Raw genomic sequence first — 26,109 nt, forward strand, 5'->3', positions numbered from 1 at the left:
ATTGCAGGCAAATCAGAAGCAGAAACTGATGGGTAAGCTCAGCACGTCTGGCAGCATCTGTGGAGAGAAATCAGAGTTAATGTTTCAGGTCCAGGACCCTTCCTCAAAACTAGAAGGGTCACCCGACTCGAAACATTAACTCTAATTCCTCTCCGCAGATCCTGCCAGACCTGTTGAGCTTGTCCAGCAGTTTCTGTTCTTGTTTCCAGTCTGACCTGGTCCCATTTGTCAGCATTTGCCGCATATCCCGCTAAACCCTCCTTATTCATGTACCCATCCAGATGCCTTTTAAAATATTGTAATTGTATCTGCATCCTCGAGCAGCCCATTCTATGCACACACCACTCTGCGTGAAAAAGTTACTGCTCAGGTCTTTTTAAAATCTTTCCCCTTTCACTTTAAACTTATACCCTCTAGTTTTGGACTCCACCACTCCGGGAAAAAGACCTTGGCATCCTATCCATGCCCCGCAAGATTTAATAAATCTCTCTAAGATCTCCCAGTAACACTCCAGTCCCAGCAACATCCTTGCAAATCTTTTCTACACCCTCGGAAGTTTAACAATATCCTTCATATATAGGGCGACCAAAATTGTTCACAGTATGCGAAAAGTGGCCATGCCAATATCTTGTGCAGTTGCAACATAACATCCTAACTTCTATAGTCAATGGTGTGACCAATGAAGGCAAGCCTGCCAAATGCCTTCTTCATCACCATATCGACCTGCAACTCCACTTTCGAGTAACTATGCACCTGCACCCCAGGTCTTTGTTCAGGCTCTTACATTACTGTATAAGTTCTGCCCTCATTAGTTTTAGAAAAATGCATTCCTGATGAAGGGTTTATGCCCGAAATGTTGATCCTACTGCTTCTCGGATGCTGCCAGACCTGCTGTGCTTTTCCAGCACCACACTCTCATTTTTGATCACCAGCATCCACAGTCCTCACTCTCGCCAAAATGCAGTACCTCACATTAATCTAAACTAATATATAACCATACATCACTCCTCGGCCCACCTGATCAAGGTCTTGTTGTACCCTGAGATAATCTTCTTCACAGTCTGCTACATCATCTATTTTGTGTCATCTTACTAAGTTAAATTTACTAACCATACCTCTTATATGCACATCCAAATCATTTATATCAATGAGAAATCACAGTGGACCCAGCACCGATTGTTGTAGCACACTGCTGGTCAGAGGCTTCCAGTCAAAAAGCAACTCTTATCACCACCCTCTATCTTCTACTTTCAAACCAATTTTCTAAAAATAAGATCCTACGTAATCTGACCTTACAAACCCTTGTTAAATGCTTTATTGAAGTCATAGACAATGTCTACCACTCTGCCTTCATCAATCTTCTTTGTCAGCTCTTCAAAATACTCAAGCAAGTTCGTGAAACATAACTTTCCAAGCATGAAGCGAGCTGACTATTCATAATGAGTCTTTGCCTTTCAAAATGCAGGTAAAGTTCTGTCCCTCAGAATGCCCTCAACAACTTCCCCATTCCGTAGCCAATGGTTTAGTGTACTGCAACATACCGCAATGTTTGCTGGCACATTGAGCATTACCAGTTCAACCTTTAAGCTTGCTGTGGCTGATACAAGTGTTTTTTTTTCTTGCTATCTAAAATCTGGAATTCCAGATCTTTGTTCAGGTCACAATAGTGGGCTTGATAGTATTCTCTTGATACGAGTGTGCTGCCATACTTTCAAGGCCTTCACTTTTGGATTGCCATGCTGAGACACTTTACACAAATTTGTGAAGGTCAAGGTGTTCCCTGACGCACTAGTATCTATCTTTTACTACATGCTGACATGATGTTCTCCTTCTGCAGTCCTCATTCCAAAAGTCACAAACCATTTATCACCTTGTGGCCTTATGGAACCAACCTGTTGTATGGTATGGAGTGATTGATTAATCAGAATGTACTTATTTAAACTTAAAATATTGTGGATGCTAGAAATTTGAAACGAACAGAAAACTTCTGAAGAAACATAGCAGGTCTGGCAGCATCTGTGGACACAGAAACAGAAATCTGAAGAACAGTCACATTAAACTTGAAACGTTAACTCTGTTTCTCTGTCCACAGATGCTGCCAGATCTGCTGAGTTTCAGCAGCATTTTCTGGGTTTGTATCTGTACTAACTTGTGCTTCCTTCTAGCCATACACATGTACGCAAAATGATTCAGATTCCTGTATTAAAAACATTGCACTTCTTTTTGCACAATGTCCTCTGCAGTAATTACATCCTACCCTTCGTCTGTGATTGCTCTGCTCTGTGGGGCTGGAGGAGTATCAAAATCGTAGAAGACCTGCTCAATCCTGTCAGGAATATGCTCTCCCTGCTGATTTACAACCTCAGCACTCCTGTCCATCAACTGATTTCTTGGTAATAGATTTATCTTAATTAGATTGCTTTTTAGTTGTCTAAATTTTCAAAAAAAATCACATATTGATCAAAGGACTCTTTTTCACCTTGGTACCTAATAATGATCAGCCATATAACGGCCAAAAGATGGAATAGCAAGCTCTCAAAATGGGAAAATGAATCATATCGCAGCCTGGAAATCATAGCAGGCTGCAATGAAAAAGTAATTCAAATGGAGGATGCCTCTTTTGAACTTTCTAAAAGTTGGAATTCAAAAAATAGCTTTTTCAGCCAGACCACCATTGTGAAGGAATGGAGAGGAGCAGGGAACCCCTCGACAAAGTCAGGCTGTGACTGCTACTGCCCAGGCGGAGACAGCTTTTAAACCTGCATGGAGCACACTCTTGGCCGCTCCCAACAATCTCCTCAACCAGGCTGCCATTATGGCTCCCGCTAACCTGCTAGAAATCCCAGTTGGTCTTTGCAGTTGGTTAAATTAGCTGCTGACTGGACCCTCATCCCACTTCTGAGAAAATGGCCTGGAGACAAGCTAGACATGGGGAAAAGAGAACATAGTTGACAATGCTATTTTTCACATGTCCGCATCCATTCCTGGTCAGGGCTGAAATACTTGCCCTTTGCCTGATTACTAAAATATAAACCTCAATTACTTCTCAGGTCCATGATATTCACTTAGGTTTTAAGGGTTGTTCTGCAACTGGTCACTAGGAAATGAAGGAATGTTGCCAACATTATATTATTTTTTCATGTTATCTTTATTTGTTTGATATCTATTCAGCTGTTTCTTTCTGATACCACAACTGATATTGGGATCTCATTACCTTGGCAGAATTGGTAATGAACAAAAGTTTAATAAATGTAATCAGCTGCACAACTCAGAATGCATTTAATAGTTCAGCAGTCTTTGTTCATAGATGAATAGTTGACATTATCCTAGCTTAATATCAAAATTACATTCTGGCTTAATCTAGCTATTAATTAAGTTGTATCATTCAATCTGCTTTTTTGCTAAAACTTAGTAAAATATTTCTTATTATTATAGAACTGACTTTTCAATAAGTGGGGCGTTCATGGCTTGCTCCAGTCTGGGTATCATTCCTTCCCGCTATGCTGTTAATGGGTCAATTGGAGTTGCAAAAATTATACTGATGCTATCTTTTTTGTCAATACCCCAAGGACATAGTAGGCAGAAGATCAATCAGGCAAGAATAGCTGCATTCCATTTAGTCCATTCACTTGTAACCAGTCCCCATACAGAGGTAACGTCAACAGTACACGTACCAGGCAATGACCATTTCCAACAAGACAGAATCTAGTCTTTGCTCCCTGACATTCAATGGTGTTACCATTGCTGAAACCCCATTGTCAACATCCCAGGGGTAACCAATGACTATAAACTGAACTATTCATGTAAGTATTGTGGACACAAATAGGTCAGAAATTAAGAATCCTTCTGCAAGGAACTCATCTACTGAGTCCTCAAAACATGTCTATTACCTCAAGGTACAAGTCAGGAGTGCAATGGAATACAGAGGAACCTCGATTATCCAAAGGACACAGGCGGGGAGTATTTCATTTGGTTAATCGAAGTCTGGATAATTGAATTCTGGATAACATAGTTTATCCAAGCATCGGGACTTTGCGATCTTGCCGGATAATCCGATATTCGGAAAATTGAATGCTGGATAATCGAGGTTTCTCATACTGTCCAATTGCCTGGATGAGTGCAGTTTCAATAATACTCCAAGAAACTTGACATCATTCATGATCAAACAGCATGCTTGATTGGCACCATAACCATAGGCATTCACTCCCTCTACCACTGACATAGAGTAGCAGATAAAGTGCAGAAATTCACCAAGGTTCCTTTGACAGCATCTTCCAAACCCACAACCATCTAGAAGGACAAGGGCTGCACCTACCAATCACCACCCTGATTTGAAAAAATGTTACTGCTCCTTCAGTTTTTTTTTATAGAAACCCCAGTGTGAAAACAGCTCATTCAGCCCAACAGGTCCACACTGACCCTCTGAAGAGCAGCTCACTCAGAGCTATCCCTGTACTCTATCCCTGCACTGCCCATGGCTAACGCATCTAACTTACACATCTGGACACCATGGACAATTTAGCATGTCCAATCCATCTAACTTGCACATTTTTGGACTGTGGGAGGAAACCGGAGTGCCCAGCAAAAGCTCATACAGACACGGGGAGAATGTGCAAACTCCATACAATCGCCCAAGGGTAGAATCGAATCTGGATCCCCAGTGCTGTGAGGCATCAGTACTAACCACAGAGCTACAGTGTTGCCCATATTATTGGGTCAACTTCCAGGAGTTCCCTTGCTTACACCATCATGAATGTACATTCACCAAATAAACTGAAGTGGCACAAGATGAAAGCATGATGGGATGGGCAGTAAACACTGGTCCAATCAGCAAAGCTAACATTCGAGGATTGAATTAAAAAAACCCACCAGCAACAAAGAATTCTGTTACGATTTAGTGAACAAATTAAACCCACAAAAAGTCTTGATGATTACTCAAATGATTTGCATCATTTTTAAGAAAACAGAATACATTGCCCACAAATACCATATATATCCATGTAAAAGTTGAGCTTTTTAGACCACTTAAGGTTAGATTTATGGTGTCAACAATTACATGGATACTACTTTTGAGCAGCTGAAATTCATGCTGTAGTCCAAAATACCGTATCATCAGCAGAAGCCCAATTGATCTCTAAATGAATAAAACACAACAAATTATGGTAATTATTGAACAAAGACAGTAGACACAAAAATGAGTTAGTAAGCTTTTATTTATAGATGCAAAAAGTGAAGTAGAAATATTACTTGGCTTTAAATCACAATAACATGTTACATCTTAAATTAAACCTGTCAAACACAAAAGTTCATTAAATCCTGAAAAATCACATTGTTCAATATCTTCAGCATTGAATAAAGCTTCATAATCATCAGGATGAATGATATCGTTGCATGTATGCTCTTCATCTTCGCTGCCCATAGTTAGTGGTAGCACATCATCCACTTCTTCTTCATCTATGTCATCGCCATGATAATTGTCCTCTGTACCGCCCAATGCATTTGAAATTCCACATTTCTTGAAGGATTTGAAAATAATGTAAGCTTTTATTTTCTTCCATGAATCAAGAATCCATTCACAGATCAGTGGCAGTGGTGGAGCCTACATACTGCCTCATTTCATGTATATTTTTTCTCCATCACACATCCAGTTATTCCACTTCATTCTCATCGTGTCCTTAACTGGTTGATTGATACCTAGACACTTGAGGGTCTGCGAGGATTTACAGCTACATCAGTGTTATGTGACCAGATGTCATCAATAAAATTCTTCACTAAATGTGATTTAAACTGGTCCCAGGCAAGCAAACTCTTTTCATTGTGTAGTCCACCAGGTCATAACTTCCAAACTTCCTTTATCAATTTTCTACATTCATCTTCATCCACCCAGCCTTGTTGATGCATCTGGACAACAATTCCTTTTGGAAGTTTCTCCTTTGGCGAAGTTTTTCTCTTAAAAACAGCCATCGGTTTTAACTCAGTGCTATTAGCCATACAAGAACAAAGTACACCTACCTTTCTCATAGCCAGTGGTTCTCACTAATACTGCTTTTTTTCTCCTTTTTGGTTCACAATTCGATTCTCCCACATGTCGAGAGTAATAGGTATTTCATCCATGTTCCCAATGCATGATGACTTGTAGCCTCCCTTCTGCCAATTTCTGATTACAAACTGGTGAAACTGTAATATCTCATCTTATAGTTCAGCAGGCAGCTTTTGTGCAATCTTAGTTCTCTGCTGAAGTACTAAGATCTGCCTTCTCATGAACATTGTGCACCATTCAGCACTTGCCTTAAAATCCGAAATTCCATCCTTCTTTGATTCGTTTCCTGCATGAATTCAGATAGCTTCATGACTAACATATTTTCCATTTTGACAATTTTCAAGTACCCCCTCAGCAACTTTTTCCTCTAATTGTGGCAACTTATTAGGTCTACCTCAAATGGCACACCTTGGTTTGATATCTTTCTCCACCCTCACAGACGTTTCTCCAAAACACAAAACTCTCTTGTTGCTACACAGTTATTTGACTTCTCTGCAGCATCAGTAACTTTCAGTTTAGCTGCTGTATACTTTGTTTACTGGAGGGCATTTTCATAATGATAATAAATTTCAAAACCTCAACTAGGTATATGACTGTATTCCACAAGGTTGCTTGTCATCTGACACTTTCGTGCCAAATTGGTGTGGGTTGTACATCAAATCACAGAATAACACACACAAAAACATTCCTCATCATAATATTTATGTACAGGACAATATCTTAACACTCAAATGTTGAACTGTTATCTGTGAAGAACTAGGGTTGATCCTGACACGGGATATATGGAAAATTCCAGATTTTTTGGCCAAAAATAGAGGGTAGACTTTTACGAGATCAACATTTACTTGAGTATATACAGTAGTTAATAGCAATTGTTTTATACATGAAAGAAATGAAATAAGTAAGATTCAGTCAGTAATTTTTCTGGATACATTTTTTAGATTAGATTAGATTAGATTCTCTACAGTGTGGAAACAGGCCCTTCGGCCGAACAAGTCCACACCGAACCTCCAAAGAGTAACCCACCCAGACCCATTTCCGTCTGACTAATGCACCTCACACAATGAGCAATTTAGTATGGCCAACTCACCTGATCTGCATATCTTTGGCAAAAGTGAGGACTGCAAATGCTGGAAACCAGTGCTTAAATCAGAGTGGTGCTGGAAAAGCACAGCAGGTCAAGCAGCATCCAAGGAGCAGGAAAATCGACGTTTTGGGCAAAAGCCCGAAAGTTTCCTGATGAAGGGCTTTTGCCCGAAATGTCGATTTTCCTGCTCCTCGGATGCTGCCTGACCTACTGTGCTTTTCCAGCACCACTCTGATCTAAATCCTGCACAGCTTTGGACTGTGGGAGGAAACTGAAGCACCCAGAGGAAACCCACGCAGACATGGGGTTTTGTGCAAACTCCACAAAGACAGTCGCCCGAGGCTGGAATTGAATATGGGTCCCTGGCGCTGGGAGGCATCAGTGTTAACCACAGAGCCACCGTGCTGCCCCAATTAATTTGCCCAACTCTGACACCATTTCTTTCTCCTGTCATTCTGATTCCTTTCTGGAAGATATTCCTTTCACAACTGAAAGGTTGAGCTCTCAGACCTAATTCTAAGTCAGCCTTTAGGTTGATTACTGGGGATGCACAACTGCACTGCAGTCAAGATCTAATCGGAATTTTAAAACATCCAGTTTGGCAGAAAAAAGGTCTTTGACAGTATTTTCTCCGAGTTCTAAATGAAGTGCTCATGTGGCTATGACGCTAGACAAAGCTGTCATAAAGTTAGTAAAAACCATCAAAAGTGAAGGAAGAACGTCACGAGTGCCTGGTTCTTCACTGTCCTGATTTACTCCTCCTCTTCCAGTTGCAAGACTCTTGGAACAATCTCCTTGTTATTTAGTTTGTTGCCAATACTCTTTCCTGAATGCAAGTGGCCTCTTGATCAGCTACTAGCTGCTCAGCTGTCCCATTCCATCCATATTATTTGTTACGACCAGACCATGAGTGAGGTTATTACAGTTTGAGTCAGGATACCCAAAAATTGTTGGGATTTTAAGCGAGGAATAATGAATTGACTCCTCTTTCTTACATTCAACCACAAGGTGGGCCACAAGGTTATTTTTAAAAGGATCACTTCACATGTGGATGCCCTTTTTCCCCCAGACCAAATTAATGTTTTAAAAGGAGCCAATTTAACCAGGCCTTGAGTTAACAAAAGAGTGAGCTTATTAGTTACTATATATGTAAATAATAATACTATGCACATGCACAAATTAGAAATGAAGAATGAATCCAAAAAAGATAAAAGTTAAAAGCCATATGGGTCAGTCTCTGAATTGGTCATGCAGTGTAGAAATTGGAACATTGATAATTAAGCAGCTGATTAATTGGTGGCTTTGCAGGACAATTCAAATTCTTTTGACAGTGGCTGGCTGGCATCATTCACATGGCAATTCCTCTTGTGCCCCGTTTCCTTTTGACTGGCATGCTGGCTTCTAGCATTCAGACAAAGTGAAACATTTACTTGCAAAGCCGGGGTGACTAAGTAAGCGTCTTTTGGCTTTGACCTTCACCGTCACAGCACACTAACACTAATATTCAGGATCAAAAACGTGGTCCTGGTTGATCACAATCTTACTGCAAAGCCTCTTTCAAGGATGCCCAACTTGAAGTTTCTTTCTCCAACGCTGATATGCGGTCTAGTACACATAAGTACTCAGTCCATGGGTGCACATCAACTGCTCAGCCTACTCACACAGCTTCCATTAGCCACAGGCCCACTGGGGATCAACTGATTTCCATTCCCCAGTTTTGTGTATTCTTGAAAGAGAAATATGCCTCGACTGTTGTTTTTTCTTCTATCATATTCACAGTCTGGGATAACTCTCAGGAGATTACAGTTCAGTTCGCAGTGCATTTCTTCCTTTCAAATTTGCATTCGTTCATGAAATATGGACACCACTGCCAAGCCCAGAATGTAATAAAGGGCTGTTAAGAGTCACCACTTTGCTATGTATCTAGGCCAAACCAGGAAGGATGACAGATTTCTTCCTTAAAAGAAGGAAATTAAAGAACCACATGGGTTTTTACAACTATCAATAATGATTATTACATGGCTACGTTAGGCTAGGTTTTTAGTCCAGATTTTTACTGGATTCAAATTTCATCATCTGCTATAGTGAGATATAAACCTCTTTCACCAGAATAGGAGTCTGGGATTTTATATTACTAATCCAGTGAGATTACCACAACATTATCATTTCTCATTTGAAACTCCCTTGAATTCTGAATCAGGTGCGACTTTCCAGGGTTTCTCTATCTCCAGAGAGTCACTGAAGTTAAATCTGTAGTCACCTTTTGGCTGTCATTTCTTTCAAAAAAAAGCATTTTGTAATTAGAAAGTCAATACATCCACATATACTTTGAGCTTCCTCTGTCATCACAACAGAGTGAACTGACCGGTGGCATTCAGCTGAAACCTGGCTGCCAAAATCTGCTGGTTCTATGAAACAGATGTCCAAGACAAATCGACAAGTAATTATATAGTGCCTGTAACAAACTAAAGCATCCCAAGGAGCTTCACAGGAGTGTTATAAGACAAATAAGAGCCCTTCTCTTCCCTCAGTAGAATCTCTGTTTGCCTTCTCCACATAAAGCCAGGTCTGAAATTGAAAATTCTGCTGTGTGGCAGATTACGCCTATGTGCTGTGGTTATGTGACACAGCACATAGTGGCTTATTAGACTTTTAAAATTAACTTAAAGCTTGAAATGTAATGAAGCTGTGTGAAGTATCTCCTTTTGTCATGCTTGTCTTACAAAACATCAGCTGAGGAACTGCTATTTGTAAAAGGATTTTCCTCTTATCCTGCATCCCTGCTCAGGTGAAAGAGCCTAGCAATGGCAAAGTATAATCTGTTCCATTATCTTTCCAAACCAATTAGGATCTCTGTAATTCAAATGATTTTCCACAAGAACAATTGGAACAGTGAATATGAATGCTCAATATCAATGGTACAAAATGGCACGGTACCAACAGATATATCTGAGAAAACTTAACATTTATAAAAAGATCCTTATATGAATAGAGTCAAAAAATGCTGCTGGCGACAAACAGTACTTAACAGCTGCAGCTCTCTTCTTGCCCAGTCTGAATAAGTGGATTTTATTGCACAGATCACAAAGCCCAAGCTCTATAATGATGTGAACACAGTTATCGCGAATTCTTATTCCAAATACTGCTTTAAATTTCCTATAAACTTATTGTCTTTGTTGCTTGGAGTATTTTTCACCCAGTGACATCTGCTATATGGTTCCAGCTACTAAATTAAGCATGATGAATATTGCAAAAAACGTCAACGTAGCATGAAACACATTACCATCGTTCAAAACTCCTACACCTGTCATGCTCCTAGATAAGGTGCTAATATGCTAATACAGTCCTTAGAGGGTTAATCAAAGTAGTCCATCAGCTTCAGCCAGACTCCTCCTACTTCTGGCTGCAGCAAGCAGCCTGTCACATTCCTCATTTCTATCAGTGAGTTTTAAATTGCCCAGACAAACAAGCAGAACCAATGAGCTAGAAAAGGTCACACCTGGCGTGTGGTCGGCCTGCTCCCTGTGTCCAAAGCCCCACCCACAATTCTGCAGGTTTATGCCACTCTGTCTACTTGTCTTTTGTGTTTCCTTCCTCCCCCAGCTGTTCCATTCAGAAAGCCAGGCTCAGCAATCTGCCCTCCTGAAACTACTTATTAAGCCAAGCTGGCTCAAAAGACCGGCTCAGCACGTGCCACTTCTTATCTATCCTGTTTCAAAATCCAATTGCGTGGTGCTTAAAGAACAAAACATAAATGGACTTAGCTCTCATTGGCTCCCTGAAGCAATTCAAACAAAAGCATGAGTGACAAAGACATTCTCCAATATGGCAGGTGTTAGTGTCAGATTCAGCCTCAGGCACACAGGCAAAAGTATTAGCTTTCAGTTAAAGCTCAGACATGCAGAAACAGGGAAGTACCATTAGTACAGCAGTATTGTTAGTGCAGCTACCTAGTCAGGTGTTAAATCCCAGCACCACTTGTTTTAAAGCACATCACTTCTAATTAGGAGCTGTGATAAGGAATAGCAAAGCTACTTTTTCTATCAGCTTTACTAATAAAGTGCAGTGAACAAACTGGCAAGATGAAATCTTTGAGACCAATGTAACAACAGTCTTACCTTTAATAATAACTGTAATCAGACCTTTAAATATTTAAATCTGAAGAAAGAGAAAGAAAGAGACAAAATACAAAATGAATTGAATACTAACATAATAATTCTGATCATAAACACTACAGAAAATGTTTGGAGGATTTAGACTTGGTGGTTTGGGAACAAAATAAAACCATCTGATTTAAATACTGCTGTTTACAATTGAAGAGTTGTTAATATTTGACCACAATTTTCATCAAGAATTCAACTTCTAATGTATATCTTCACATAAGCTCATAATTAAAGTTGTAACACATTTATAGAAGTTTTTATAATTAGACGTAACAAAATAATTTGGATTTTAAAATTCCTGCCACATACTCTCAGTCATGAGAGCTGTCATTCTTTTTTTCAGAAGATTAATTCAGAACAAAGCATGTGAATTAAAATTATTAGATGCACATATAAACTGATAGTATTAACTTTATATGACATAAAAGGATAGAATTTACTCATTGTCTGCATAACATTAGTTTTCTGTTAAGTATTTTCTGAAAAAGATTAACAATCAAAAAGCACAAAAATATTTGCTATTGTAAACCACAGCTTATAAAAGTATAAAAACAGCTTTATATAATTTGCAGCTGCTCCAAAAGTTGGGCAACTCACATCAACATATGTACAGTTACATGTCTAACAGCATTGTCTGAACTTTCAAAAGGAAAACTGTTTTAAAATTTGAATGCTGTACCATATTTCTAACTTGCTGGAGAGATAGTTCCGATGCTAGTTTAAAAAAAACTGTCACATTTGAAAGCATATGAAAATAACACATGCGACTTCCAGATAAACAATTAAACAGGGTACTGTGTTATGAAAAGAAAGTGATAATTAATAATACTTGTCAGTTGCAAGCCATCTTCCCTCTTGGGAATAGCAGTGGAACACTGCTGTGTAATTTCAGCACTCTCCAATCTGAGCAATTGTGAAGAAGGCTTTTGTAATGCCAGAGTATAATGATTTCTACTGTGCGCTGTTAAAACTTCATAACAACAACAGTAATTAGGCATTTTAATCAACAGAGGACTGTTTTTCTTTGCTCTTTATGCTCTATGCTACAAAAAATTATAATTTTGAATCATCTGTTTTTGGTAAAACACATCGGTAGCACCAGAACATCTGAAAATGGATTGGCTTTGTTTTCTACCAGCTACAGCTTTCATACATACATTATTGATGAAGCACAAATAATTGTAAAAACAAAACTTGAACAACAAGCTGCTATTGTGGTTAAGATGCATTGAAAAGTAACGAACCATGATGCTCAATGATGTAGGATTAACCCTTCAGCAATGTATAACACATCACAAATAACTAGCAAAATGCAACTTTCTTGTTAGCTACTCAATTAACTTGTTTATTTGCAACAATTATAATAGTTACAAAACTTTATGCAGGTTTTTCTTTTAAGCTTTTAATAATGATCCCTCAAACCTTCATCAGACATTGTTTAAAGAAAAGCATATGCTAGAACTAAATAGCACTAGCTAAATATAAGGCCAGCTTTAAACAAACATGTTTGCTTTTATCTGAAACTATTAGCAAAAGAATTTACCTCTTTTACAGTACAGTGCTCAAATACTAACATGCTTTTGATTTAATAAGAAATTAATGCTGGAAGTGAAACCATTGGTTTTTCAGGTGAGATATTAAATTGAGATTCAATATGCTTTCCAGTACTATATGAAGAAGCAAGAATAGCACTCTGTCATAGTCAAATCTTACTCCTCAACTATCAATAAAAACATAATATCTAGTTATTTAATTTTATCTGTTTGAGTGATGTTGTGGTGCACAAATTGTTTGACACAGTTTCTACATTACGATAGTGGCAACACATTAAAAGTATTCCAGTTGGGGTGCAACACTATGGGATTTATTTTTAGAGTAGATTACTTACAGTATCCTAAGGTTGTGGAAATGTACGATATAGAAATACAACTTCTTTGCCTTGATGCATTTTAGTACAGAGGATACACACTTTAAATCACCTCAGTAATTCGTACATTAGCAAGTCAACAAAATCACTAATGTACTATGTGATGCTTGGGAAATTGGGGTTAGGCTGCAAGTTAGTGAGAATATGTCCATTGACTTGGGTTGCCTGCCTAAACTCAAGTGTTGACATAACAATGAGCAGGTATAACCAATTCTATCACCATTAATAAAAAAATCAGTAATTGTTCAGTATAATGAAAATATCAATACAGTGTAATGCACTAATCCCATTATACTGGTTTTCCAAGTTGGCTACTGATTCAGACTGACGTGAGTTCTTCAGACCTCATATATTCAAGTTTGTAGGAACCTACACAGCAGTCTGAATTGTTCCATATAAATTCAGCATCCTGTTCGCAAATGACAACATAACTCTACCATAATCCACGCCCTAATGATCTAAATCATCATATAATGTGTATTCTTAGCAACAATGTTTGACCTGTACAGGTGCCATTATCCCTCTTCCAGCTATACATTCAAAATTGACCAAATATTACAGCTTTTATGATTATCAAACTTGCATTATAAACTGCATTTCCTCAGAACACCATGCTTGAGTACCAATTTCATTTTCTAGTTTTTATTTTTTTCAAGAAAGCTACGTTAAAACTCACTTTTAAGTTTATTGAAAAAAAAAGAACACAAAATGACTTATCATAAAATTAACTGTAACTTCTCTAATTCTGTAGTGCATAAATGCACCAGTTGGTGTGATATTGAGCTACAGAGTCCAGACAGGTTCTTGATTTGAGCAGTGCTCTGCATTGAAGTGTATGTCAGTCACTAATGCCAAGCAGGCTAAAATGGTTTCTAGTCCTGGCGACTGCTGGAATGGTTCTCTTGGATGCCAGGTGAAGACACATTTGAGCTCAGCTGTTGTTAGCTGTTTTGTTAGGCTGGTGAACTATAAAATGTCCTGATTTTTATAGGATGAAAAATAACTTGAATAAGATGAATCACCATTTTCAGAAATGGAAAAATGGCAATATATTTAAATGACTTTTATATCTATATTAAATATCAAAAACAAAAGGCAGAAAAGCTTATCTTCAATTTACAAAAATATATGAAGGTTGTACCTAATGAAATTCATGTTGCTAAGTTTAAAAACGTCCTTCATTCATCAAGCTAAATATGTCAGAGCAAATTAAGTAACCAAGGAGATTTCTACACAAGTTACCCAAAAAATGGAAATGGCTGGGTTGGAAATTGGTAGGATCAGTGCAGCAAAATTAAAAAAAAAGATTTTTCCTTAGCTGGGAGCCACAGGGGAGACACTGCATCATAATTCTCCAGCTACAGTCTAGGCCATAGACTTTTCCATGATGAGTTCAGAGCCGTTCAATGAAGAGCCAAAACTCTACCTGTGAGAATTGAATGAAGTCAAAGCGCTCACTCCCTTGAGGAGGAATGCTTAAGCCAGGTGTTCACAGCAATTTTAACAAAGCTATGCAAAGTGTTTCAGAATGTGGAATATTTTAAAGCAGTTCTATGTAATTATTGCATCGTTTTAATCAGTTTACAAACAGAAAGTTGACAAACAGAAAACATCTGCTGCTAGTTTCTCCCTCCACCCACACACAAGTAGCAATGCCAGATAGATTATAACTGAACTGGCATGTTTTGGTTTGCAGAAAACAAAGTTATATTTTCATGTCAGGTGGTTGAAATGCTAATGAAATGTTAAAACTTTAAACAGAGCAATGGCTGTTGTTACTTGCATAAGATTTTGTTATCTAGAGTGGACATACTCCAATAGCGGTCATTTTATCCTAACCCATCTTGTAGAAACTGAAGTTAATGCAAACAATTTCCAGCAGGATCTAAAATGTACAGCTGATTCCATCCCATCCACATCCTACAGGGAGGTTTGGAATAAAATTACTGAATAGGTGCATTACTGCACAGTGATAAGACCTGAGAATACAACCTGTTATTCATAGAATCACTACAATTTGGAAAAAGGCCATTCAGCTCAGCAAGTCTCACCAACCCTCGGAAGAGCATCGCATCAAGACACAGCACCTCAACCTATTTTCGAAATCCGTATTTATCATGGCCAATCCACCTAACCTAGGCGACCCTGGATATTGTGTAACAATTTATTATGGCCAATCCACCTTGCCTGCACATCTCTGGACTGTGGGATGAAACCGGAGCACCCAGAGGAAACCCATGTAGACATAGGGAGAATGTGCAAACTCTACAAATCGTCCAAGGGTGGAATCCCTGGTGCTGTGGGGCAATGGTGCCAATGACTGAGACACCATGTTGTAGGAAAATAGAGAAACAGTACTTTTAAATTTTCCCCAGAAAAATCCAAAATAACCCAACAAAACTAAATAATTGAAAGCTCAAATACTTTATCAGATTGTTGGAAGCAGCAGTGTCTGAAGTGCCCAGTAATATGTTTCTAAGCATTGAGCCATGAAACTGACGAGAATAGAAATTCTAGCACCAAAACGTATATTTTAAACAAGTATAAAACTTTTATTTTAATAAATCTAAATGTTACTGTTTGGTTTAAGCTACTTGCTCAGACGAAACTCACCTCGTTAAGTGAGGACACCTTATTTCCACATTCTATCCATCACAGTCATACTGTAGCAGTAGACTGGTAATGGGAGAAAACTAATGCAGAATTGCTTAGAAGAAGCATTATTGACTCTTTGAATTCAAACTCCACAGCAGGACTTGACTGTATATTCTAAGTTGGCACCTCTGTGCAGGTATGAGGCTGTGACGCACGGTTTTCAGTTAAACTCTAAACTAAGGCAGCATCTGTCTGTTCATATTGACAAATGATCCAATGGAAGTTCTTCTGAACACATCTTTTGTCAACACCATTCAAACGGATTAATGAGCCTTTCATTTTATTACTTGCTGTGTGAAAATTTGTTGCTACATTTGCCTATGCAATGACATGGATTATACTTTTAAGAAGTAATTCATTGCCAATTAAATGTTTTGAGAAATCAATTGAAGTGACAGGTGCTATGTCAATGCAAGATTGTTCTAATGCTTCATTAGAATCTGCACACAGGTGGAGGAGGAATAGATGGGAATTACCAACTGCAATGATTATTGAAAGCAAAATGCACCATCTCTTTAAATCTCCCACAATGGATCACTGGCTGATACATGGTTCAGATATCCCAACGGTTAGAGAGTCAATGGAGTTGCATATCAGGACCATGTGGAATTTGTAATGCAACTGACTCTTTGGGAATTAGCTGGGAAACTGAATTTTTTTGATGGGCAATCTCCCTCATCTGGAATTCTCCAAAAGAGTCCATTAAGTTTGGAGAACTTGGAAGATTCTACTTCATTTAAGCTCAATAATTATCCAGGAAAAAATAATTAAAATCTAGTAATTCCTATGTCACCACAAAATTAAACCCTCAATTAACCACACATTTGACCTTCCTGCAACTGATAACTATAAACTCCTTGCCCTGCTGCAAACAGCAGACATCCCCAACCAACCTGAACCCTCAACACTAAGCGACCACCTGACACATCCTTTATCTCCCCACCAAGCAAGCTAACCCCTCCCTGACTTAGACTTTTATCCTTCCTCTGTCACTATCGAAGTGTCTTTGGGATTTTACACTCCGGCTGTGAGAAAGGAGTGTGTCTTGACCTGCAAAGCTACCCCTGACAGGAGTGGCTTTCTCCCAGGTTTCCTCTGATGGATGTATTTGGGACAGGCTGGACTTGGAAAACAAAATCACTGACAGGCGAGTTGGTAATTTTGAATTGGTCAATTCTGTTCCAACCATTATCCGGATATCTGGATTGTACCTTTTTAATGTTGCACTATGATTTGTAACTGTGGTGAAGGATTCTAAAGGTTACTTAAAAACAACTAACTATTCAATAATAGATAGCATTGCAAAATGATCCTAGGATTAACAGTCTTTCAAATTGACTAAGTTAAGTGGGTCAGGGCATGCTGCAGCAGAGTCACCTTACATTGAACAGATGCAGAGCAATATGACAGAGATTAAATCAGCTTCTCCACAAGACAGGCAACATCATAGGTTATGCATAAAATGATAATGTTGGGATGTAAGACTTTTCAGGTCCTCTACTGAAGGCTGTTTTGTTTTTGCATAATACATATTTTAAATTGCAATTTCAAAGAAATAATGATCTGTACAAAACAAAGCTTCAATTATTTTCATTACCTTAGCAATACCAGATATAACAAAATGTTTCAGGATCAAAATAAACCCATAAACCCCTCTCAACATATTGCACACTGGAGGCCAGTTGCTTTCTATAAAGAAATGTGACTACAAGTTGACATTTATTTGTCCCACTTAACCTAATTTACTTTCATTTGAAAATCCCCAACGTGTTCTGTATGACCTCTTGAATAGGAATTCAACACCAGAGACTGTTAATTTCCTCTACTGTACCAGATTTAAGGGATGAACCACAAGTATCCCAAACCTATTTTGAAATCTTTTTTAAAACAGGTTTTGTTCCAGTGAAGTGCCAATTTGAAGTAAAAACTGTTTCCACAGTGACATTAACTATTAACCCTTCCTATTCATACGCCCATCCAGATACCTTTTAAAAGTTGCAATTATATCAGCCACCACCACTTCCTCTGGCAATCGTTCCATACACATACCCCCTCTGTGTGAAAAAGTTGCTCCTTAGATCTCTTTTAAATCTTTCCCCTCTCATCTTAAATCTATAACTTTTAGTTTTGGATTCCACAGCCCTGGGGAAAAGGCCTTGGTTATTCACCCTATGCTCCTCATGATTTTATAAACTTCTAAAAGGTCACCCCTCGACCTTAACACTCTAGGGAAAATAAGCCGAGCCTATTCAGCCTCGCTTTAGAGCTCAAACCCACAAAACCCTAGCAACTTCCTTGTCAATCTTTTCTGAACCCTTTCAAGTTTCACAACATCCTTCCGACAGCAGGAAGAACAGAACTGCATTCCAAAAGTGGCCAAACCAGTGTCCTGTACAGCTGGAACATGACCTCTTAACTCCGATACCAAATGCACTAACCAATGTAGCAAGTGTACCAAACACCTTCTACACTATCCTGTCCACCTGCAACTCTACTTCCAAGGAACTATGAATGTGCACTTCAAGGTCTCTTTGTTATGCAACACTCCCCAGGACCTTATGCAGTAAGTCCTGTCCTGATTTGCCTTTCCAAAATGCAACACCTCACATTTATCTAAATTAAACCCCATCCACCACTCCTTGGCCCACCTATCCATCTGGTCAAGGTCTCATTGCACTCTGAGGTAACCTTCTTGGCTTTCTCCCTCTCCACCAATTTTGGTGTCATCTGCAAACTCATTAACTATATCTGTGTTCACATCCAAATCATTTACTTAAATGACAAAAAGCAGTGAACCCAGTGATCCTTGCGGCACACCACTGATCACAGGCCTCCAGTGTGAAAAATAACCATCCATCGCCACCCTCTATCTTCTACCTTTGAGCCAGTTCTGTACAAATTTGGCTAGTTCTCCCTGTATTCCATGTAGACTAAGCTTGCTAACCAGTCTTCCATGAGGAACCTTGTCGAATGCCTTACTGAAGTCCAAATAGATCACATACACCACTCTGCCCTTATCAATCCTCTTTGTTACTTCTTCAAAAAAGTTAATTCAGTGAGACACGATTTCCCACACGCAAAGCCACGTTAACTATTCCTAATCAGTCCTTGCCTTTCCAAATACATGCAAATCCTGTCCTTCAGTGTACCCTCCAACAACTTGCCAAGACTGATGTTGTGCTCACCGGTCTATAACTCCCTGGCTTTTCCTTACACCTTTCTTAAATAGTGGCACTACATTAGCCAACTGCCAGTCTTCTGGCATCTTACCCGTGACAATCGATGATACAAATATCTCAGCAAGGGGCCTTGGAATCATTTCCCTAAACTCTCACAACATTCTAGGGTACATTTGATCAGGTCCTGGGAATGTATCCACCTTTGTGCACCTTTATAGTAATTTATTTTGTTGTTTCTCAAAATGACTGAAATGAACATTGAGGAATGAAACACATTTTTATTTTAAATACTGTAAATCTACTTATAACAGGATATTCCTAGTATAAAGCTTTGCCGGAGCTTCCTCAAACCCAAATGTATAACGTGTTATTGACTTGCTTGAACTTCATTTCTATTTGATTACCACTGGCAGTTTAGTACAATTTATTATGTCCACCATTAATTAATTTGTGAGCACCGAAGTGTTTTCATTAAACTTGAGAGATTTTTTAGCAGCTCAGTTGCCTTGAATTTGAACCAAAATCACAAATGAAGGGACAATGTGATAAGTCAGACACTTAATTGCCATCTAGTCAATAATTTTGAAAAACATATTTGTTCATGGAATGTGGACATCACTGGCCCAGTCAGCCTTTATTGCCCACCTGTAGCTACTCGTGGTGACCTACTTTCTTGAACCTTGGCAGTCCATTTGGCACAGGCATTTCCACAATGCTGATAGGGAGGATTTTGACCTGGTGACATGTTGCATAATATACATTATGATAAGTTGGATAACATTGTACAAATTGATTGAGCTCTTAATCACATACAAATTGTTTCATTACATTTTAACCCCATTAATTTTGTCTTTAGAAATCACATCACTCAGGATGACATCATTGATTAGTGATTTGTAGACTGACTTTGCACATGCAAATCATGCCCATTTAAAAGTGCATTTTGCAACAAATCAAATGATTTTGCTTCATGAAAATTTGAGCATACATCCGCAAAGCTTTGGGGATAATATAGTGAATTATATAAATTACAGCGAATATATAATTATGTAATTAGATGTAATTACATGTTACTTGATAAAAAGTATGAATGTATTAGAGAGGATTACTAATAATTTACTCTAATGGTTCTTAAAAATATCTCCAGCGTAGAATTTGAATCGCCTCGCATAACAATTAAGCTTTTAACAGATACTTGTATCTAAAGGTTTATGTGACCAAGGTCTGCAGTTACTGAGCAGGTGCTATCATAAAAATATATTTTCTTACTTTTTTTAAAAAAGAACTGTGGACAACAAGCAGTACTTTGTTGTTTAAGTGTCACACTTACATTGAGCATAGGTACCAGAATGCGCTAAATATAACACCTTTGTGCTGCAAATAATTTCTAATTTTGTGCTAATATAGGAATGGATTAGAACTGTAATCAGACAGTAAGTTCTAGAATCAGAGAAGATCATGTCAGGATAAATTTCTGCAAATTTTACAAACTTATGCAAATTCTGATTATTGTTTATCTTACTTTACAGATACTGGCAGCCCTCTGGTAACTGACTCATTAATCATGTGAGAGATGCATTCTTTCCTTGTCTATTAGCCACCATCCATTCACTAAGTTAAGGACAAGAATCAAAAACTTGGAAACTTAGCTGGAAACTTGACTGACTTTCTTTCTCCAAAACAGATGTGTGACACTTGGTGGATGTTAGAAATCTCAAATTAAAATAGATAATATTGGAATTACTTACCAGGTTTTGCAGTTTCTGGGGAGGGAGGAACAGAGTTAACTGATCAGATTGATCACCTTTCTCATATCTGTGGAAATCACTGCTGCAGAAGGCTGTGAAAGCCAAGTGACTGAATACACTTATGATAGAGATAGGCAGGTTCTTAATTGGTAAGGGGATCAAGGGTTATGGGGAGATTAGCCTTCCATCCATTGACTCCATCTATACTTCCCATTGCCTCAGGAATGCAACCAACATAATCAAAGATCCCTCCCACCATGGTTATACTCTCTTTCACCTTCTTCCATTTGGCAGAAGATATAAAAGTTTGAATACATGTACGAACAGATTCAAGAACAGCTTCTTCCCCACTGTTATCCAACTTTTGAATGGACCTCTCAAATGTTAATCTTAGCTTCTCTCTCTCTGCAACTGTAACACCATATTCTGAACTCTGTTCTGCTACCTGATGCACTCTATACAGTATGATTTGCTTGTAGAGCATGCAAAATAACACTTTTCAATGTTGCATGTGACAAGAATAAATTTAATCTAATCTGAGAAGGCAGGAGAATGAGGTTGAAAAACATATCGGCCATGACTGAATGGCAGGGCAAACTCAATGGGCCAAATGGTCTAATTCTGCTCCTGTACTTTATGTTCGTTCTTCAGAACTGTGCTGCTCTGTAAAACTCAACATTACACCAGTCAGTCAATTAAATAGCAATGTATTCATTCCACAAATAAGGAATGGTGATATAATGGTTATGTTATTAATAGTTCAGAGGCCTGATCTAATGATCAGGTGGCATAAGCTCAAATCTTGCTATTGCAGTTGGGAAGTTTAAAAAGAGCCAATAAACAAATCTGCAATTAAAAACTAATATTGGAATTGTGATCATGTATGAGGAAAGTAATGGATTGTCAGTTTATCCATTCTATTAACATTCCAGCTACAACCTCAACAGTTGTTCTTGAAATAATTTTACGGTTTGCAACTGTTCTCCCTGACTATTGATAGGATTTTTCCTTGTTGGCTTTATAGTTCTTACCTTGAATTGGTTGCCATACCTTAATATCTCCCTTGCATCTGTGACTAAGGCAGGTTATTAGTTATGGCCTGATGACAGCATTCTAGTGTATATAAGATTTCCTCCACTTGCACTGGACTGCTCTCACTGCATAGTTCATCATTCTACCTGCTTTATTGATCATTATTTGGTATTGATTGGACATTGTGAATCTCAACACTTCTGTGGCTATCTATTTTTTATAGACTTATCCCTAGCCGTTTCTATACCATTCTGAGAGCATGTCTACTTTTGCTTCTGATGTAAAGATCTTCAATCTTATTCCAATTGGATTTTACATGACACTGTTCTGTTGACTTTAAATCGATCATTTCATAAGCATCACTCTCAGAATCAACAGTGCCTCCTAGATTTTATGAACACATTTGTCCAATTCTAATTATTGATTGAAAGTTGAAATAGTACTGGCTCTACTATCAATCCTTGGGACATTCAAGGTAGAATTATCCTCACTCTGACGTAACTCTTATAAATCATATCCAAGTATTCCATACTGTTCAGCTGAATTCTTACCTGCTCCAACTTTTTATTGTGAAGCCCCAAAGACAGTACCTTATTTCTTACACTGCGAATATACATGAATATTCATTTCATATTTACAGAAAGCCATAAATGTATTACATAGGATTTGTTGCACAAAAAGAAGCCATTTATTTCAATCCATTCATATCAGCACTTATGCTTCAACTGAGCCGCATCATATGTTTTCTCATCTAAATCGGTACTTCTTGTAACTACTGGGTTTCTTGGTGATCTGCTTATACTAATACTCTCTGAATATGCTCTTCCCCACAAGACAAAACATTCTCTCCATTCATTCAATCAAAAAGTTCAGGTTCTGGATATAGGTTTGCTCGCTGAGCTGGGAGGTTCATTTTCAGACATTTCGCCACCATACTAGGTAATATCCGGATAAAGCCGGAGGCTGACTGATGATGATGTTACCTAGTATGGTGATGAAATGTCTGAAAACTAACCATCCAGCTCAATGAGCAAACCTACATTCATTCAATCAAAATCTTTGAACATTTTAAATATTCCTGTTTATTAGGTCATCCCCTCAGAGTTCTTTCCTCAAGAAAAAAAAAGACCCAAATATCACTTATTACTTGATATTTATACCCACATATTCCTGGCATTATCCTTATAAATGACTATATCTTTCAAAATACGTTATCCAGAACTGCACATATACTTTGTGATTAAACAATGTCTGGTGAAGGTTTAGCATAATTTCCCTACTTTTCATTCAACTCGAAAAATCAAGCCTCATCCTTGTTTGCTTGTGTTTCAAAAACAAACCTTGGTATCTTGCGCAATCTTCACAGATGATGTTTTTGTATCTAAGATTCCTTTATTTCTTCACCTCACATGGATTTGCAACTTCCATGCAATAAGTGACTTCGCCATTTCTCATAGCAAAGTATACTACCTCACATTTACACTTTAAATACCAAATATCCACCCATTCTACTGGTTTATTAACGTCTTCCTGTAATTTGCTGCAGTCCTTCCTTCGTATTGATTATATCCTCAATTTCATGTTATCTTCAACTTTAGAAATTATGTCCTGATTTGAAAGTCCAAATTGTTAACGTAAATTGAGAATAGCAGAGACCCCAGCACTGATCTTTGCGGAACTCTAGTTCTCACCTTCTGCCACTCTGAACAACTATTCTTTACTACCACTATCTACTCTTTGTCTTGAAGCTACCTAAGCAATCTATATTACGACTTAACCTCTGGCTTCACATACTTCAGCCTGATTCATTAACCTACAATGCAGCATCTGTCACTTATTATGTTGAGTTGAAACAAATGCACATGTTCTGTCTGCAAATATTAGGAATGTCTTGATTATTATATGTAGCTGTAAAGTGCCTAGAATATCACTGATTACCTTGGAAGGGAAAGGCATCTCAACGGTTTGAGCAACAGGTGAAGTTAGCTGTTTTAAACTGCTACTCTGCAGCAACAATGAATTGTGTTTACCAAGAACATGATATTGCTGTCAAACCAATAAAACATTGGCCTATCACACAAAGTAGTAATCTGGTATATGAATGTCAGTACCAATGTGATGTCATGTCACAAAGAGTGGTACATCATATCAAAACATCTGTTTGGCTGTTCACAACGAACGAAGTATTGACCAAATGCAACCAACTTGTACTTGCAAAATTTGCACACCAGTATCTAACATTAAATGTGATTCACAACTGGACAACATTTTCTCTATAATCCAGAGGATGCAAAGAACTACACTGACAACCAATTTAGGATAGTCAGTTGGTGTCTCAGTATGGTGTATTCATGTGTGTTGAAACTACATATATTAGTACACAGAGCCTTGTTCTTTGCAGGCAGATAGAACATGGTTACGCACTGTGCCCGTTTCAACCATCAAAATAGGTGAAAGCCATTTGTTGGTTAATTTCGCAGGGCAACAGCTGACGAATTAATGTTAACCTGATTTAAAATTTAAACAGATCTGGAAATTACTGTCAGTCATCAAATGGTACGCTATCTACTGCTTTGCCTCTACCTAGAGTGCACAGAATCCCTACAGTGTGGAAACAGGTCATTTGGCCCAACAAGTCCACATCGACCCTTTGAAGAGTATCCCACCCAGACTCATTCCCCTACCCTATTACTCTACATTTCCCCTAACTAATGTACCTAGCCTACACATCCCTGAACACTATTTAGCACGGCCAATTCACCTAACCTGCACATCGCTGGACTGTGGGAGGAAACCGTAGCAAACCCATGTAGACCGGGAGAATGTACAAACTCTACATTCGCAGCTACCCAAGGGTGGAACCGAACCCTGCTAACTACTGAGCCACCGTGCTGCACCGTGCACTTGCCTACCATTCAGCAGTTCCCTCCCATATTGTATAAATGCTGATTTTCTCTTAATTTGGCATTCTTGTGAACTGTACTTTTAAGAGCAAAATGAAAGGTTCACCAAAATATCTTTTTTTCAGCAAAGTTAAGTTCTTTACCACCAATTGACTGTGTAGAGCCGAAATGTTGATGGCAAGCCTCAGAGTGCTACTCTTGTTTTAGTGCGTTAGCCTCCCCTGAAGCACTCCAACAGTCTTCATCCTCCAAGTGTACCATATGAACATAGCAATGCTAGTACTGATTCGTGATGAAAACATTACTGCCAGTGACATTTGCACTTAAATTGTACAGGCAACAATCAATTTATCACACTATTCTCAACAAAACCATGGACGTGAAAGAATCAGGGCAGTATTTTGTGCTCAATGTCAAATGATGCAAAGCGTTGCTTTCAATATCATTGAATCTATGTTTTGATCAGTCTTAATTTACGCATGGCAACCAAAAGAATAGGAAAATGTTTTTGCTGAGAAATATAACATGTGAGTTAGGAAGGCAAATGCAATGATAGAATTCATTTTGAAAGGGTTACAAAACATCTACAGCTGAGGCTGTTGAAGGCTCTGGTTAGACTTCCTTTGGAATATTGAAAGCAGTTTTAGCCCAGTATCTAAGGAAGGCGGTGCTGGCTTGGAGGGGGGGTCCAGTGAAGGTTCACAAGAAAAATCCCAAGATTAAAGTAGTTGTTTATGACTCTATATTCAATGTAATTTAGAAGGATAAGAATGGACATGGAGAAGATGTTTCTACTCAGAGAGACTAGAACCTGAAGGCACTGTCTCAGAGTGAAGGGATGACCCTTTGAGGAATACTTTCTTCAGCTAGAGGGTGGTGAATCTGTAGTATTCATTGCTGCAAACTTGAATAGTAAGGAGATCAAAGAGTTACAGGGAGAAGGCAGGAGAATGGAATTGAGAGACATATAAGCCATGATTGAATGGAAGGGCAAACATGATTTGCCAAATGGTTTAATTCTACTCCTATATCTTATAGATATTACAGATGCACAATTACCATTTTATACAATTTGAACTGGTTTCAAATGTGCTTTGCATAATTCCAAATCATCGATAGTCACAGGTGAGGTGCCAGAAGACTGGAGGTTGGCTAATGTGGTGCCACTGTTTAAGAAAGGTGGCAAGGAAAAGCCTGCAAACTACAGGCCAATGAGCCTGACATCGGTGGTGGGCAAATTGTTGGAGGGAATCCTGAGGAACAGGACTTACATGTATTTAGAAAGGAAAGGACTGATGAAGGATAGTCAACACGGCTTTGTGCGTGGGAAATCATGCCTCATAAACTTGATTGAGTTTTCTGAAGAAGTAACAAA

The 26,109-nt window shown here is 38.4% G+C and overlaps 1 protein-coding gene across 3 annotated transcripts in view; it reads right to left on the reverse strand.

Moving 5' to 3' along the window:
• The window catches only part of ralgapa2 (Ral GTPase activating protein catalytic subunit alpha 2), a 564,036-nt gene that overhangs the window by 39,396 nt on the left and 498,531 nt on the right, over positions 1-26,109 (reverse strand). The window contains exons 40-41 of one of the 3 annotated variants that reach the window (XM_060831796.1): positions 11,246-11,285; positions 5,575-6,326 (exon numbers count right to left, since the gene is read on the reverse strand). The exons of 1 other annotated variant lie outside the window; for it this stretch is intronic. In XM_060831796.1, the coding sequence (XP_060687779.1) occupies positions 11,272-11,285 (14 nt within the window). In that variant the 3' untranslated portion in view covers positions 5,575-6,326; positions 11,246-11,271. Of the gene's footprint in view, positions 1-5,574; positions 6,327-11,245; positions 11,286-26,109 lie in introns of those variants that run through there. One more of the 3 variants, XM_060831795.1, reaches the window with a different exon arrangement.

The sequence above is a fragment of the Hemiscyllium ocellatum genome, chromosome 10 (genome assembly GCF_020745735.1).
Source record: "Hemiscyllium ocellatum isolate sHemOce1 chromosome 10, sHemOce1.pat.X.cur, whole genome shotgun sequence".
Lineage (NCBI taxonomy): Eukaryota > Metazoa > Chordata > Chondrichthyes > Orectolobiformes > Hemiscylliidae > Hemiscyllium > Hemiscyllium ocellatum.